Source organism: Choloepus didactylus, chromosome 10, assembly GCF_015220235.1.
Source record: "Choloepus didactylus isolate mChoDid1 chromosome 10, mChoDid1.pri, whole genome shotgun sequence".
Classification (NCBI taxonomy): Eukaryota; Metazoa; Chordata; class Mammalia; order Pilosa; family Megalonychidae; genus Choloepus; species Choloepus didactylus.
In genome coordinates, this window is record NC_051316.1 from 112806188 (window position 1) to 112822685 (window position 16498).

Genomic DNA, 16498 nt, shown 5'->3' on the forward strand with positions numbered 1-16498 from the left:
GAAAGGATGGAAAATATTTCATGCAAACTACAGCCAAAAGAAAGCAGGTGTAACAATATTAATCTCAGATAAAATAGACTTAAAATGCAGGGATGTTTTGAGAGACAAAGAAGGCCACTACGTACTAATAAAAGGGGCAATTCAGCAAGAAGAAATAACAATCGTAAATGTCTATGCACCCAACCAAGGTGCCACAAAATACATGAGAGAAACACTGGCAAAACTAAAGGAAGCAATTGATGTTTCCACAATAATTGTGGGAGACTTCAACACATCACTCTCTCCTATAGATAGATCAACCAGACAGAAGACCAATAAGGAAATTGAAAACCTAAACAATCTGATAAATGAATTAGATTTAACAGACATATACAGGACATTACATCCCAAATCACCAGGATACACATACTTTTCTAGTGCTCATGGAACTTTCTCCAGAATAGATCATATGCTGGGACATAAAACAAGCCTCAATACATTTAAAAAGATTGAAATTATTCAAAGCACATTCTCTGACCACAATGGAATACAATTAGAAGTCAATAACCATCAGAGACTTAGAAAATTCACAAATACCTGGAGGTTAAGCAACACACTCCTAAACAATCAGTGGGTTAAAGAAGAAATAGCAAGAGAAATTGCTAAATATATAGAGACGAATGAAAATGAGAACACAACATACCAAAACCTATGGGATGCAGCAAAAGCAGTGCTAAGGGGGAAATTTATAGCACTAAACGCATACATTAAAAAGGAAGAAAGAGCCAAAATCAAAGAACTAATGGATCAACTGAAGAAGCTAGAAAATGAACAGCAAACCAATCCTAAACCAAGTAGAAGAAAAGAAATAACAAGGATTAAAGCAGAAATAAATGACATAGAGAACAAAAGAACAATAGAGAGGATAAATATCACCAAAAGTTGGTTCTTTGAGAAGATCAACAAGATTGACAAGCCCCTAGCTAGACTGACAAAATCAAAAAGACAGAAGACCCATATAAACAAAATAATGAATGAAAAAGGTGACATAACTGCAGATCCTGAAGAAATTTAAAAAATTATAAGAGGATACTATGAACAACTGTATGGCAACAAACTGGATAATGTAGAAGAAATGGACAATTTCCTGGAAACATATGAACAACCTAGACTGACCAGAGAAGAAACAGAAGACCTCAACCAACCCAACAGAAGCAAAGAGATCCAATCAGTCATCAAAAATCTTCCCACAAATAAATGCCCAGGGCCAGATGGCTTCACAGGGGAATTCTACCAAACGTTCCAGAAAGAACTGACACCAATCTTACTCAAACTCTTTCAAAACATTGAAGAAAATGGAACACTACCTAACTCATTTTATGAAGCTAACATCAATCTAATACCAAAACCAGGCAAAGATGCTACAAAAAAGGAAAACTACCGGCCAATCTCCCTAATGAATATAGATGCAAAAATCCTCAACAAAATACTTGCAAATCGAATCCAAAGACACATTAAAAAAATCATACACCATGACCAAGTGGGGTTCATTCCAGGCATGCAAGGATGGTTCAACATAAGAAAATCAATCAATGTATTACAACACATTAACAAGTCAAAAGGGAAAAATCAATTGATCATCTCAATAAATGCTGAAAAAGCATTTGACAAAATCCAACATCCCTTTTTGATAAAAACACTTCAAAAGGTAGGAATTGAAGGAAACTTCCTCAACATGATAAAGAGCCTATATGAAAAACCCACAGCCAGCATAGTACTCAATGGTGAGAGACTGAAAGCCTTCCCTCTAAGATCAGGAACAAGACAAGGATGCCCGCTGTCACCACTGTTATTCAACATTGTGCTGGAAGTGCTAGCCAGGGCAATCCGGCAAGACAAAGAAATAAAAGGCATCCAAATTGGAAAAGAAGAAGTAAAACTGTCATTGTTTGCAGATGATATGATCTTATATCTAGAAAACCCTGAGAAATCGACGATACAGCTACTAGAAGCTAATAAACAAATTTAGCAAAGTAGCAGGATACAAGATTAATGCACATAAGTCAGTAATGTTTCTATATGCTAGAAATGAACAAACTGAAGAGACACTCAAGAAAAAGATACCATTTTCAATAGCAACCAAAAAAAATCAAGTACCTAGGAATAAACTTAACCAAAGATGTAAAAGACCTATACAAAGAAAACTACATAACTCTACTAAAAGAAATAGAAGGGGACCTTAAAAGATGGAAAAATATTCCATGTTCATGGGTAGGAAGACTAAATGTCATTAAGATGTCAATTCTACCCAAACTCATCTACAGATTCAATGCAATCCCAATCAAAATTCCAACAACCTACTTTGCAGACTTGGAAAAGCTAGTTATCAAATTTATTTGGAAAGGGAAGATGCCTCGAATTGCTAAAGACACTATAAAAAAGAAACACGAAGTGGGAGGACTTACACTCCCTGACTTTGAAGCTTATTATAAAGCCACAGTTGCCAAAACAGCATGGTACTGGCACAAAGATAGACATATAGATCAATGGAATCGAATTGAGAATTCAGAGATAGACCCTCAGATCTATGGCCAACTGATCTTTGATAAGGCCCCCAAAGTCACTGAACTGAGTCATAATGGTCTTTTCAACAAATGGGGCTGGGAGAGTTGGATATCCATATCCAAAAGAATGAAAGAGGACCCCTACCTCACACCGTACACAAAAATTAACTCAAAATGGACGAAAGATCTCAATATAAAAGAAAGTACCATAAAACTCCTAGAAGATAATGTAGGAAAACATCGTCAAGACTTTGTATTAGGCGGCCACTTCCTTCACTTTACACCCAAAGCACAAGCAACAAAAGAAAAAATAGATAAATGGGAACTCCTCAAGCTTAGAAGTTTCTGCACCTCAAAGGAATTTCTCAAAAAGGTAAAGAGGCAGCCAACTCAATGGGAAAAAATTTTTGGAAACCATGTATCTGACAAAAGACTGATATCTTGCATATATACAAAGAAATCCTACAACTCAAGGACAATAGGACAGACAGCCCAATTATAAAATGGGCAAAAGATATGAAAAGACAGTACTCTGAAGAGGAAATACAAATGGCCAAGAAACACATGAAAAAATGTTCAGCTTCACTAGCTATTAGAGAGATGCAAATTAAGACCACAATGAGATACCATCTAACACCGATTAGAATGGCTGCCATTAAACAAACAGGAAACTACAAATGCTGGAGGGGATGTGAAGAAATTGGAACTCTTATTCATTATTGGTGGGACTGTATAATGGTTCAGCCACTCTGGAAGTCAGTCTGGCAGTTCCTTAGAAAACTAGATATAGAGTTACCATTCGATCCAGCGATTGCACTTCTCGGTATATACCCAGAAGATCGGAAAGCAGTGACACAAACGGATATCTGCACGCCAATGTTCATAGCAGCATTATTCACAATTGCCAAGAGATGGAAACAACCCAAATGTCCTTCAACAGATGAGTGGATAAATAAAATGTGGTATATACACACGATGGAATACTACGCGGCAGTAAGAAGGAACGATCTCGTGAAACATATGACAACATGGATGAACCTTGAAGACATAATGCTGAGTGAAATAAGCCAGGCACAAAAAGAGAAATATTATATGCTACCACTAATGTGAACTTTGAAAAATGTAAAACAAATGGTTTATAATGTAGAATGTAGGGGAACTAGCAATAGAGAGCAATTAAGGAAGGGGGAACAATAATCCAAGAAGAACAGATAAGCTATTTAACGTTCTGGGGATGCCCAGGAATGACTACGGTCTGTTAATTTCTGATGGATATAGTAGGAACAAGTTCACAGAAATGTTGCTATATTAGGTAACTTTCTTGGGGTAAAGTAGGAACATGTTGGAAGTTAAGCAGTTATCTTAGGTTAGTTGTCTTTTTCTTACTCCCTTGTTATGGTCTCTTTGAAATGTTCTTTTATTGTATGTTTGTTTTCTTTTTAACTTTTTTTTTCATACAGTTGATTTAAAAAAGAAGGGAAAGTTAAAAAAAAAAAAAAAGAAAAACAAGGAAAAAAAGATGTAGTGCCCCCTTGAGGAGCCTGTGGAGAATGCAGGGGTATTGGTCTACCCCACCTCAATGGTTGCTAACATGACCACAGACATAGGGGACTGGTGGTTTGATGGGTTGAGCCCTCTACCATAGGTTTTACCCTTGGGAAGACGGTTGCTGCAAAGGAGAGGCTAGGCCTCCCTATGGTTGTGCCTAAGAGCCTCCTTCCGAATGCCTCTTTGTTGCTCAGATGTGGCCCTCTCTCTCTGGCTAAGCCAACTTGAAAGGTGAAATCACTGCCCTCCCCCCTACGTGGGATCAGACACCCAGGGGAGTGAATCTCCCTGGCAACGTGGAATATGACTCCCGGAGAGGAATGTAGACCTGGCATCGTGGGACGGAGAACATCTTCTTGACCAAAAGGGGGATGTGAAAGGAAATGAAATAAGCTTCAGTAGCAGAGAAATTCCAAAAGGAGCCGAGAGGTCACTCTGGTGGGCACTCTTACGCACACTTTAGACAACCCTTTTTAGGTTCTAAAGAATTGGGGTAGCTGGTGGTGGATACCTGAAACTATCAAACTACAACCCAGAACCTATGAATCTCAAAGACAGTTGTATAAAAATGTAGCTTATGAGGGGTGACAATGGGATTGGGAAAGCCATAAGGACCACACTCCACTTTGTCTAGTTTATGGATGGATGAGTAGAAAAATAGGGGAAGAAAACAAACAGACAAAGGTACCCAGTGTTCTTTTTTACTTCAATTGCTCTTTTTCACTCTAATTATTATTATTGTTATTTTTGTGTGTGTGCTAATGAAGGTGTCAGGGAATGATTTAGGTGATGAATGTACAACTATGTAATGGTACTGTGAACAATCGAAAGTACGATTTGTTTTGTATGACTGCGTGGTATGTGAATATATCTCAATAAAATGAAGATATAAAAAAAGAACTAAAACATACAAAATTATTTTTAAAGTCACCTAAATTCTAACATTTTATTTCATTTCCTCCCAGATTTTTATCTTTCCTATATTTTTAATATTAAAGATCATACTATGTAGATAAATTTACATTTTTCTCCTTCACAAATCATTTACCTCTTTTCTTCACAAATCATATACATGTAAGGTGTTATAAGAAGAGTTTTATGTCTGCCTAATACTAAGTCTGTATTATGCAAAAATGATTTATTGAAAGAAGCAATGGAGACAATAATGAAAATTACAACAAATCCACACATCTGTGCAGGATTTTACATTATTCAGAGGACTTGCTTGTGAATTATCTTCTGCTCCCTTCTACAATGATGGGGTCTTGACAGAAGAAACGTTATCTCACTTTATAGAGAAGACATAAAGCTATTGGTCCACATTCTCTTACACAGCAGAGACACACTCTGTGGAAGCTTTTTACTCACTGAAAAGATGGATACAAAATCTGCCTGGCTAAATTGCATTATAGTTAAAGGTATGAGTCAGTTTCTATAAAAGTGCTTTATGTATACATGAGCTACTATTTAAATATGACCTTATTATTATTGTTATTTAAGTGGGAACCTTTTAGTAATATAGGGGGAAACTATCGTAAATAGCTGATAAAATTAATATAAAGTATGCTTAGTCACAAATCACTACACCCTGTAAGTTTTTCCTAAAAGATAAAAATCAGTAGCTGCAAGGATATAGTTTCATTTTTCTGTAGGTAAAACTCATGGTGAGAGAAAGAACGTTTATGCCCCTTGATAAACAGCTTCCCCACTTTGGGGTATTGTGATGGTGGCCAGCTTAGAAAGACATCTTCTCTCCCATTCCTTTTTCTAGTCAAATTTTTAACGAGACACTTGAAACACATTGAAAAACTTGAAAAAAATAAAATGTTCTCTATTTAAGATTACCTGTGTGTCCATTGCTGAGATAGAAGTACATGTCAAATTTTTGGCATACTTGAGGTCTCTTTTTATAAGAAACAAAATGCTACAAGTATAATGAGGGGCCATTTCATTACTCTACTTTCCCCAAAATAATGAATACATGCACTTTTATCTTTGTTACATATATATGTTCTCATAAACAATATATTCCATTGATTTATGTTTTAATTTTTATAAGATGTTTCATACTGTAAGTATCCTTTTGCAGTCTTTTTTCACTGAATGCTATTTTTTACATTTTATCCCTGTTGATATATGTAAATCAACTGAATTTATTTTAACTATGGCATAGTATTCTCTTGTAAGAGTGATCGATCTTTACCCATTTCCCTACTGAGAGAGGGTTAATTTATTTTCACTTTGTTTATTGATATAAACAGTGCTGAAGTAAATATTCTTGTACATGTCTCCTGGCATGTATAAGTAAGAATGTCTCTAGCCTGGACATGGAGAGTTGGAATTGGTGGTCCACAGGATATGCTCACTTTTAACCTTACTAGGTGGTACCAGATTCCTCCCCAAAGTGATCATACCAGTGAGTACACTAAAAGTCTTGTGTAAGAGTTTCCACATCCTTGTCTGCATCAATGTTGTCACACTTGTTCATTCTCTCCAGCTGAGTAGTAGTTTAAGGTGTCTGGTGTTTAAAATGTTTATTAGGATTTCAGATTTCTTACTCTGTGAATTAATGTTTGCATCTTTTTTTCCATTTTGTTTTTTCATTATTGTTTTATATGTCACTTTTATATTCAGAAGACCAATCTTTTTTTTTTTCATTATATGAATTGCAATTATCTTTTGCTTGTCTGTAACTTTCATTTCACTCTGTTATGGTGTCTTTCATCATAGATTTTTTTCTTTTAACAGTCATATTTATTGATTGTTTCCTTTATAGTTTGTGTTTTTTGTGTCAAATTTAGGTAATCCTTCCCTACTCTGAGATCATACTTAATATCTCTGCTTTCCCCTGGGACTTGGAGATCTTGGGAAGATCTCAGTTGTCTTATTACTATCTGATTTTAACTACCCCTTCTTTTAAAACTTTCCAAATTGGCCATTTTTTAATATAGTCGATGGTTATTTAGATTAATGTGTTTGATCTTCTTTGTTTTGTTTCATTTTGGTTTTTTTTTTACCACCATTGCTTTTTATTGCACCTCACTCCTTCCTACTGGATTTCATTTTTCTACTTCCTGAAGTGTATCCTTGACATCTTTCAGTAAGAGTCAAGTTATAAAATCTGTCTGAAAATGATAATATTTTACTCTCTCTTGAATGATAGTTTAGCTGGATATAGAAGTCTAGATTGGTAGGCTTTTTTTTTTTTTAACTATAAATAGTTAGAAGATAGTATTCCATTGCCTTACATTTTCTAATGTTGCTATTGAAAATTCTGTATTCAGTGTAAGTCAGTGGTTCTCAACCAGGGGTGATACTGCCCCAAGGGGCATTTGGCAATGTCTGGACACGTTTTGTTTGCCACAACTTGGGGGAGGTACTACTAGCATCTACTAGTAGAGGCCAGGGATGCTGATAAACAGCTTACAATGTGGCCCAACCACCCCCCCACCAAAAAAAAAAAAAGAATTCTCCAGTCCAAAATGTCTGTAGTGCTGAGATTAAGAAACCCTGGTCAAATTCTTTTTCCTCTAGAAGTAATGTATTTTCCTTTTGGTTGCACTTTTCTTTAACTCTGTTTTTGTTGTTGTAATGTTTCACTATGATATGATTAATGGTGAATTCATTATTGTTCATCCTGTTTGGGACTCATCATATTTCTTAGATCAGAATTCGTATCTTTCACCAATCCTATAATATTCTCAATCATTTTCTCTTCAAATATTTCCTTTTCCTCACTTGCTTTTTTTGCTCTTCCTGGAACTCTTATTAGATATATAATGGGTCTTTACATTCTATCTTCTACATTGATTAACTTATATTTTCCTTCTCTTTATCAGCTTGTGTTGCATTTAGGTAATTTCTTGGCATATCTCTTCCAGTACACTAGTTTTTCCTTCCATTATGAGTTATCTGCTTTTGAATGTGTCCATTATTTTTAAAAATTTGATGTCTATATTTTTATTTCTAGAATTTCTATTTGTTTATTTTTCAAATATTTTATAGCCCCTTGTTTTTGCTAGGATTTTGAGTCTTTCTTTTTGTTTTTATGTCAACATACTTATTTTATATTATTTTTTATATTTTAGATCATTTTTTTCTATTATCTTAGTTTATTGGTGCTCTGATCTTGCTGTTTATTCTGTCTATTGACCCATTCATGATGGAAAATATCCTTCTGTATGTTTTGTAATTTATACTTTGTAAGCATATATTTAAAAGGGGCTTGTTTTATCTACAAGTGTCCCTTATGGTCTAAGTGTGTGGATTAATTCTTTTTTTACTGGGAGCCCCAAGAATATCAACAGCCAAAAATCTATTTTTACACCAATTTATCAGTTTGAAGTTTTCCCATATAACGTGAGTGGTATAAATTCAAACTTCAAATCCACATGAGGTACAGACCTGGTGTTTTATACCAAGAAAAGACTTTTTTCTCCATCCAGAGTCCAGGAAAATGCAGAGATCTCACTTATCATCTTGCTGTGCCTGTGGTTAGAATTTTTCTAGTTCATTTTCAGTGGTTCTCCTTCTAAAGGACATAGATTTTATGTCATTACTCAGTCATTACTCTCTATTTCAACTCCAATGTTACATTTACTCTTCTCTCTTCCCTGCCCTGTCCAATCCAGGAGCATTCATAGCATTAGTTCACAGGCTTCCTTTCTGTGTTGTTTCCTCTTCATTTCTGGTAGTTGCAGATTTCCTTTCTTGTCTGCTCAGCTATTCATTTAAAATAATTTTTCTGTCTCAGCAAGCATTATATAGGGAGGGTTTTCAGATTATGGTATAGCCAGAACTAGAAGTCAGTTCTCATCCCCTCCTTCTTCACACTTCTATGTTTCTTCCCCCAAGGGATTGATTGGCATAGGTCAACATGCACTGTTTCTTATTCTATTCAAAGATGACATCACTGTTTTCAAGTCACAATTCTTGTGTAATGTGGCCCATCTTGACGTCTCCTTCTACTTCCCAGAATGCCGCTGGTGTGGTCGGAAGGCTAGGGCCCATTTCCCTTCTGCACTCAGTTCTCTCTTCTTCCTTATAGCTGCCCGATACACACCACTGCCCTGCTTTCTCCAGGTAAGCCATCCAGGCCTGCTTATTTGGTGCACATTCACACATTCTTCCTTCTGTTTCACTGATTTTTTTCCCTCTTATACTTGTGTTGTGTTTTACATTAGCTTTTCCTTGGCCTGACAAATTCATCTTTTATCAAAATGCTATGCTGGGGATTTTCATGTTTGAGCCAAATTAACAAGTGACCATCTATTTCTCATTTTTCTTTTTAAACTTATGCATATATTCCCTTGGTGAGTACCTCAGAATGGAGGAAGAGTTGTTGGCATCCTAAAATCCTAATCAAATGTTTCCCTTTTGATTCTTATCAAATATAAACTTCTAAATGTAATTACTGGATATGCTAAGACAACATCTTTGATCATTGTTATTAATTCAAAGCTTAACCAATGCAGATTTATGCTTTCTATTGTCCTTATCAGATTGTAGCTGTTTAAGTACATAGTGTGCTGCTCTTTTATGGTTCTTCTGAAAAGGAAAGTGCTAACAACCTACTTGGATGCTGTCTCATAAAGCGTCCCAGACACATACCAATAGACTTCAACTTAGGATATGAATCAAGTTACTGATAACTGCATCTGCAAATTACTCTGCCCATGTTCAAAGAACTTTGGATTATTATTCCAGAAACATGCAACTGTATTCCAACCAGTTCATTCTAAGATGTGCCCTTCTATTGCATACTGATGTTGATGGGCCATTTTTCCTTCTAATTATGGAGTAAAACACTTTGTTTTATACAATATGTGGCCTGGTTTTTAACAACAATCTGTAAGAGTGTCTGCAGTATCTCTTGAATGAGAATACAAAATACACAGAATGTAATTTAATATCCCAACATTTTAGATTTGTTCCAATTCCAATTTTTCCTCCTTTGGTAGCCAATATCTTTATTTATAGGACATATCTCAACATCATCTGTTCAAAATTTTATCATTCTTTAAAACTACTCTTTTAATAAAATGATCAGGTGAAATATGTCCTCTAGAAATCTTAAGACATATTCAGAATTCTAACATAATGAAATGGTGAAGCAATTTGATCAGAGACCTTTTATATTTCTATTTAGACAGTAGCTATTAATACCTCTTTTCTGTCATTTGGGAAATATATCCTTCTTTAACATCTTGAAATACTGCCTGATGAATTTTAGAGGGTTTTAATAAATCTCTATACCCATCTTCATTGAATGTTGTCTAGTCCAAAGCACTGGCTTTGTTTCCACCTCTTGGAGTTGCACACTGTAAATTTCTCCTCTTCCCTCTATGCCAGCTGGTCAAATATGGATAGCTTGGATCCTAGGTTCTTTACAAATGGCTCTTTAGAGCTAATTAGGAGGCTTTTAGTAAGGAATCCCAGCCCCTTCACACATTCCCATGACTAGAAAATTATCCTCCACTCTGAATAGGATACCCTCTTTGGCCGAGCTTGCCGCTTCGGAAGTGGAGCTGTAGGAAGACAGATATCTCAGCCAGCTCAACCACAAACCTGTGCTTCTCTTTTCTCGCAAATGGACAGGATCTAATATGTCTATTCCTTCTTAGAGCAACTCTCTTTTGAACCTATTCCAACATTTCTGTAGCCCTTTTTGAATTGTGATGCCCAAAGCTTAAGGTGTGCTGACACAACCAAAGTAGAGCATAACTACTCCCACAGGGATTTAAAAAAAAAATGAGAAAAGCATCAAATGTAGGGATTGGCACATAGTGCTTAAAGATAAGTATTTCTTCCTCTTCATTTCTTTCTAAATAAATGGGTTTATAGAAACACAGTAACACTTCTAAGGATGTCATCATTCACTCATTTAACTTATGTTATATGAAACTTCAAAGTTTTTCACATTTCCTGCTACTAAGCTAGGTTTTCCACTTGTACAATTTTTCTTTATTATCTAAATGCATAACCATCCATTTTACCTTTATTAAACATTGCCTTGTAATATTAGAAGCATTGAGCTTGCCTGTAAAAATTCTTATTCATTACCTTACACAATTGTGTGTTGCTTACAAAATGAGAGATGCACAGGGCTGAGGACAGATTTTGTGGCTTTCATAAGATATGAAGCTCCTGGCTGACATACTTCTATTAATATTCTTTGGATCACCCAGTTAATAAACCACTTAAGTATCTTTCTGTTCTAGCAGCATTTTGTCTGCTAACGTCTTACAAGAGGCCTTGTGAAATGTACTGTCGAAAACCATTTCCAGTTAATCTATGCCTGCCACATTTTCACTCCACACCATCACAGTTACCCTGTAAAAACAAAGAAACAAAAGAACGCATGGTTCTGGTGATCACGACTTCCTTTTCTAGGTGCTCGTATGCCATTCCTGACTTTTGTAAGACATTTGTACATTTCCAGAATGCCCCAACTGTATCACATTCCCATTTCTTTGCTCTTGCTACTTTTTGCATTGAATGACTCCTCTTCCATCTCACTTCTCTCAAGACTCCCATCAAGAGTCATTTCCTCTCTGAGGCTTCTTTTTCCCCTTCCCTCTCTTCATGGGGGGTTGATCACTTGTTTTCAGAGCAACCACTCTAGCTGCCAGGTGGCTTACGGTGCACCAGGCTTGTAGTACTCAGGGGGAGACACGTGGGAACAAGTACATGCAGTGACATTGCATCTATGCACTTAGGAAGGAGAGAGCTTGGCACACAGCAGGCCTGTAAGATTTCTTTAATGAAGGACTAAATGTTGATCAAGTCATTAAGAGAAGTGAAATTATAGGTTGGACAGAGGGATATTATAGGTTCTAAGAAGTTAAGGGTAGTGTCAGAAGTGCATCCTTTAAATTCATTTATTCAAAAAACATGCATTTGGTGGTAATCTTCCATTATATTACAGGAAAGCTTTGCTGTGATTTTCCATTAGACAAGAGTAGTTAATGGAGATTTTCCATATCAGGGGTCAGAGGCCTGACAAAGTGCTGTCAGGTTACAAAATACAATTCTTGTGTCCTCAGGAGGCTTTGAGAATTAAGGAAGGTTCTGGAGGCAGGTCCTTCTGCCTCAAAGTAGCTGGTCCTATGAAAAGAAGCAGCACTTTATAGATGGATTGATGGGTCCTAATAAAGCTGGAATGTCTAAGGCTTTGTCTCTGAACTTCAGCCAGTGAGATATGCTAGCAACATCAGGGGACCGTGGAAATAAGGATGCATGGCTCAAAGTGTGTAAATGCTGTAAATGGGTGCTGTAAAACATCAGAAGCTTCAGCCAATGGAACTTCCACTCAGATCTAGTCCTACATAGGCACAGTAGAATCTGGACACTCAGACCTGGGATAATTGATTTTCTTTAATAATAAAATTATGCTTTTAGGATATTGTCTTTGAAGACCTTCCTAGATCCTGTAAGACAGAAGCCATCCGAAAATGTATTAAATTCGGATCCTTATACAAAGAACTCAGTGTTCTAGTTTGCTAATGCTGCCAGAATGCAAAACACCAGAAATGGATCAGTTTTTATAAAGGGGGTTTATTTGGTTACAATGTTACAGTCTTAAGGCTATAAAGTGTCCAGGGTAAGTCATCTACAATCGGGTACCTTCACAGGAGGATGGCCAATGGTGTCTGGAAAACCTCTGTTAGCTGGGAAGGCATGTGGCTTGCATCTGCTCCAAAGTTCTGGTTTCAAAATGGCTTTCTTCCAGGACGTTCCTCTCTAGGCTGCAGTTCCTCAAAAATGTCACTCTTGGTTGCTCTTGGAGTGTTTGTCCTCCCTTAGCTTCTCCAGAGCAAGAGTCTGCTTTCAACAGCTGTCTTCAAAATGTGTCTCATCTGCAGCTACTCTCTCAGCTGCTGTGCATTCTTTACAGTGTCCCTCTAGGCTGTAGCTCCTCTTCAGAATGTCACTCACAGCTGCACTGAGTTCCTTCTGTTTGTCAGCTCATTTATATGGCTCCAGTGGTTTAATTTAGACCCACCCTGAATGGGTGGGGTAACACCTCCATGGAAATTATCCAATCAGAGTCATCACCCACAGTTAGGTGGGGTGCATCTCCATGGAAACACTCAAAGAATTACAGTCTAATCAACACGGATACTTCTGCTCACACAAGATTATATCAAAGATAATGGCATTTTGGGGGACATAATACATTCAAATTGGCACACTCAGCCTATGCAAAATCTGAGACCAATTGGAGGCAGCCTTAATTGGAGACTACACTCAGCTATTGGGGACAACTATGAGCATTCAGTTGGAGAACACCTTTGTCCATAGCATGATCTGACCATAGGTAGGGTGGGCACACACATCTCTGCTGATGCTCTCTATCTTTTTCTTGATCTCTCCATTTCCTATAGATTTCATAAATCTTGCAGGCTGGAAGGCAGGAATTCTAAACTCTCTATAGTTGCTAACAACTCATAAAATTAGAAGGGACTTCAGGAGAAATGTTTGCTAAGTATTCAGTTCAGAATCTGTGCTTTAAAAAGAAAACAATCTGTGTTGAAGGGTGGGTTAAGGAATTTGTACTAGTGATGCTGCAATATAGTTTCCATAGGACACCCACCCATCTCATTTTAAAAAGAAGCAGATACAGAGTAGTGTGAAGAAAGTAGGGGTTGCAATCAGATAAAGCAAATTGAGATCCCAGCTCCAACTCTGCTGCTTACAGCTGTGCAACTTTAGGTAAGTTTGTTAGCTTGTCTGAAATACTAGCCACCCATCTGTAAGATGAATAAATCAATATGTCTAAACAGGATTAAATTACATGCCCAATTATTTTAGTCCCCTCACCCTGCATTAATGATGGGATAAATAGGTATTAGATGTACCTTCAAAACTCTATCATATCTATTCTCGGTAAGAAATTGAGAATGAAAATAAGAATGGCTCAGATATAATTATTATAATACTGCTTATCATAATATTTTATTCTACTTCATTGAGAGAGCACTTAGGAGTAATTTAAGTCCTCAATCTATCATTATATATGGGCAAACACCTTGTGCCTAAGGAGAGACTCAGAGTTATTAAGGAAAATGTATTCACACTGGTTCAATAGATGAGTTATATGCAAAACACATCTTTCAACTCTAACCATTTAGTTATCAGTTTCACTTGTTACGAGGGTTGAAACTATAATTGCTGTTTTAAAGTTCATTGAATATTCATTGAATATATTACTGAACTACACATAGGCTAATTTTGGTTTATCAGGGCTCATTTCAAAGAGTGGTGCGAAAATCAACAGACTAAATCCACCCAAAGACCAAGGGAGTGCCCATTTTGAATTGAATCAAATAGGACCATATCCTATTGTTCATTTTTTATCTTTAAAAATGCATAACAATTATTAGAGTCCCTAATATAGCAAAAATCTTAAGAAAAAACATTAATATTAGCATCAAGATTTATTTACGTACTGCAAATGAAAGTAATTTGAAAGGTAAGCCCAATATAAACAGTGAATATTATTTTAAAGAATAAAAGCACATCTTATTGGAAAGAATTTTTAAAAAGGAAGATAAGAAGATATGAGCATATTTTCTCAAAATAGTCTTAGTTTTTATTTCTTTTCCCCCATCTCTTAGCTATACCCTTGCTGGTCCTGCCACCATCGAATGCCTGGCCGATGGCAAGTGGAGTGGCAGTAACCAGCAGTGTCTGGCTGTCTCCTGTGATGAGCCTCCCAATGTTCAACATGCCTCTCCTGAGACTGCGCATCGGTTATTTGGAGACATTGCATTCTACTACTGCTTGGATGGCTACAGCCTGGCAGACAACTCCCAGCTCCTCTGCAATGCCCGGGGCAAGTGGGTTCCCCCTGAGGGTCAGGCCATGCCCCGTTGTATAGCTCATTTCTGTGAAAACCCCCCATCTGTTTCCTACAGCATCTTGGAAACTGTGAGCAAAGCAAAATTTGCAGCTGGCTCATCTGTGAGCTTCAAATGCATGGAAGGTTTCGTGCTGAACACCTCAGCAAAGATTGAATGTCTGATAGGCGGGCAGTGGAGCCCTTCCCCCCTGTCCATCCAGTGCATCCCCGTGCGATGTGGAGAGCCACCGAGCATCAGGAATGGCTACGCAAGTGGGTCTAACTACAGTTTTGGGGCCATGGTGGCTTATAGCTGCAACAAGGGGTTCTACATCAAAGGGGAGAAGAAGAGCACATGTGAAGCCACAGGACGGTGGAGTGGCCCCATTCCCACGTGCCACCCTGTCTCCTGCAATGAGCCACCCAAGGTTGAGAATGGCTTTCTGGAGGTAAGAGAGTGATTAGCAAGGGGGCCATGGCTTTCATCACTTACAGGGCCAAGCAGCCCATTGTGGCTAACCCCGGATTCCGGAGCAGGGGCAGTGAACAGTGAAAAATGTAAGTGACTAAAATCTATAGGTAGTGCATATTGGGGAAAATTTAATGAAGATGATTTTGAATCCTTTTCATATATAGCATTTTTACATTCTAGTGTATAGGCATTCCAAGAAGTTTGGAGCAAAATATTAACCCTAAATATGAAATTTATTTGAATTTTAATAAAATACCATTTTGCTTTATAGAAGAAATTATTCCAAGATGAATATATATACATTATTTCATAGAAATCAAGGTCTAAATGGTACCTAGAGAAATCTATTTTTATTTATTTTTAGACAAAATCTGGGGTAAACCATCCCTTCACTGAGATGCAGTTTTTCATTCTTCTTTTAGGCCTAAAGGTATTTTCACCATAATGGGCAAAGAGTTAAGTGAGACCCAAACAAGGCCTGCTTTCAAACTGACATACGTCTTCTTATTAAGTCCATCCAAAAAAAAACTCCACAAAAATTAGAATCTTCTCCCCCAAATCAAGGGCTATTATAAATAAGCAATATTCTAATTAAACACTTTTCTCTAAACCCACACTTATATACTATCTTTTCTCCTTTATATTCAGAAACAACAGCAAAACAGAAGCAAAAGGCTTCTATTTAAAACTTTTGTTCAGTTGTATTAGCTTTCCATTAGAAGTGAATGCATTAGATGGGAGGCTTTCTTCTTTAAACAAATATTGATTCATTTAACAAATATTTCTTGGAGCTCCTGCTGGGTGATCTAGCACTTGACATACGGATAGGGTTAGTGGCTGCATGGTGCTTACATGTATTTGGGGTACTCAAACAGTATATGGGTAGACAGAACAGTTAATTGCAATTAGCAATAAGTTCATTGTAGCACGGAAGCTAGAATTTACCATCATCACTAACAAATAGCCATGGTAAACTTTTTAAGGTTTCCATAATTGACTTATTTATGTACTGCCTAAAAATGTACACTAACTTATTTTGAATATTGAGATAATGGCGTTTATATTTTTGGTTTTAAAAGATGAAATATTGCC

At 36.8% G+C, this 16498-nt stretch overlaps 1 protein-coding gene across 1 annotated transcript in view; it reads left to right on the forward strand.

Annotated features, from left to right (window-relative positions):
* Positions 1 to 16498, forward strand: part of SVEP1 (sushi, von Willebrand factor type A, EGF and pentraxin domain containing 1) — a 195409-nt gene that overhangs the window by 148901 nt on the left and 30010 nt on the right. The window contains 1 exon segment of the mRNA XM_037797566.1: positions 14711 to 15383. Coding sequence (XP_037653494.1) covers positions 14711 to 15383 — 673 coding nt within the window.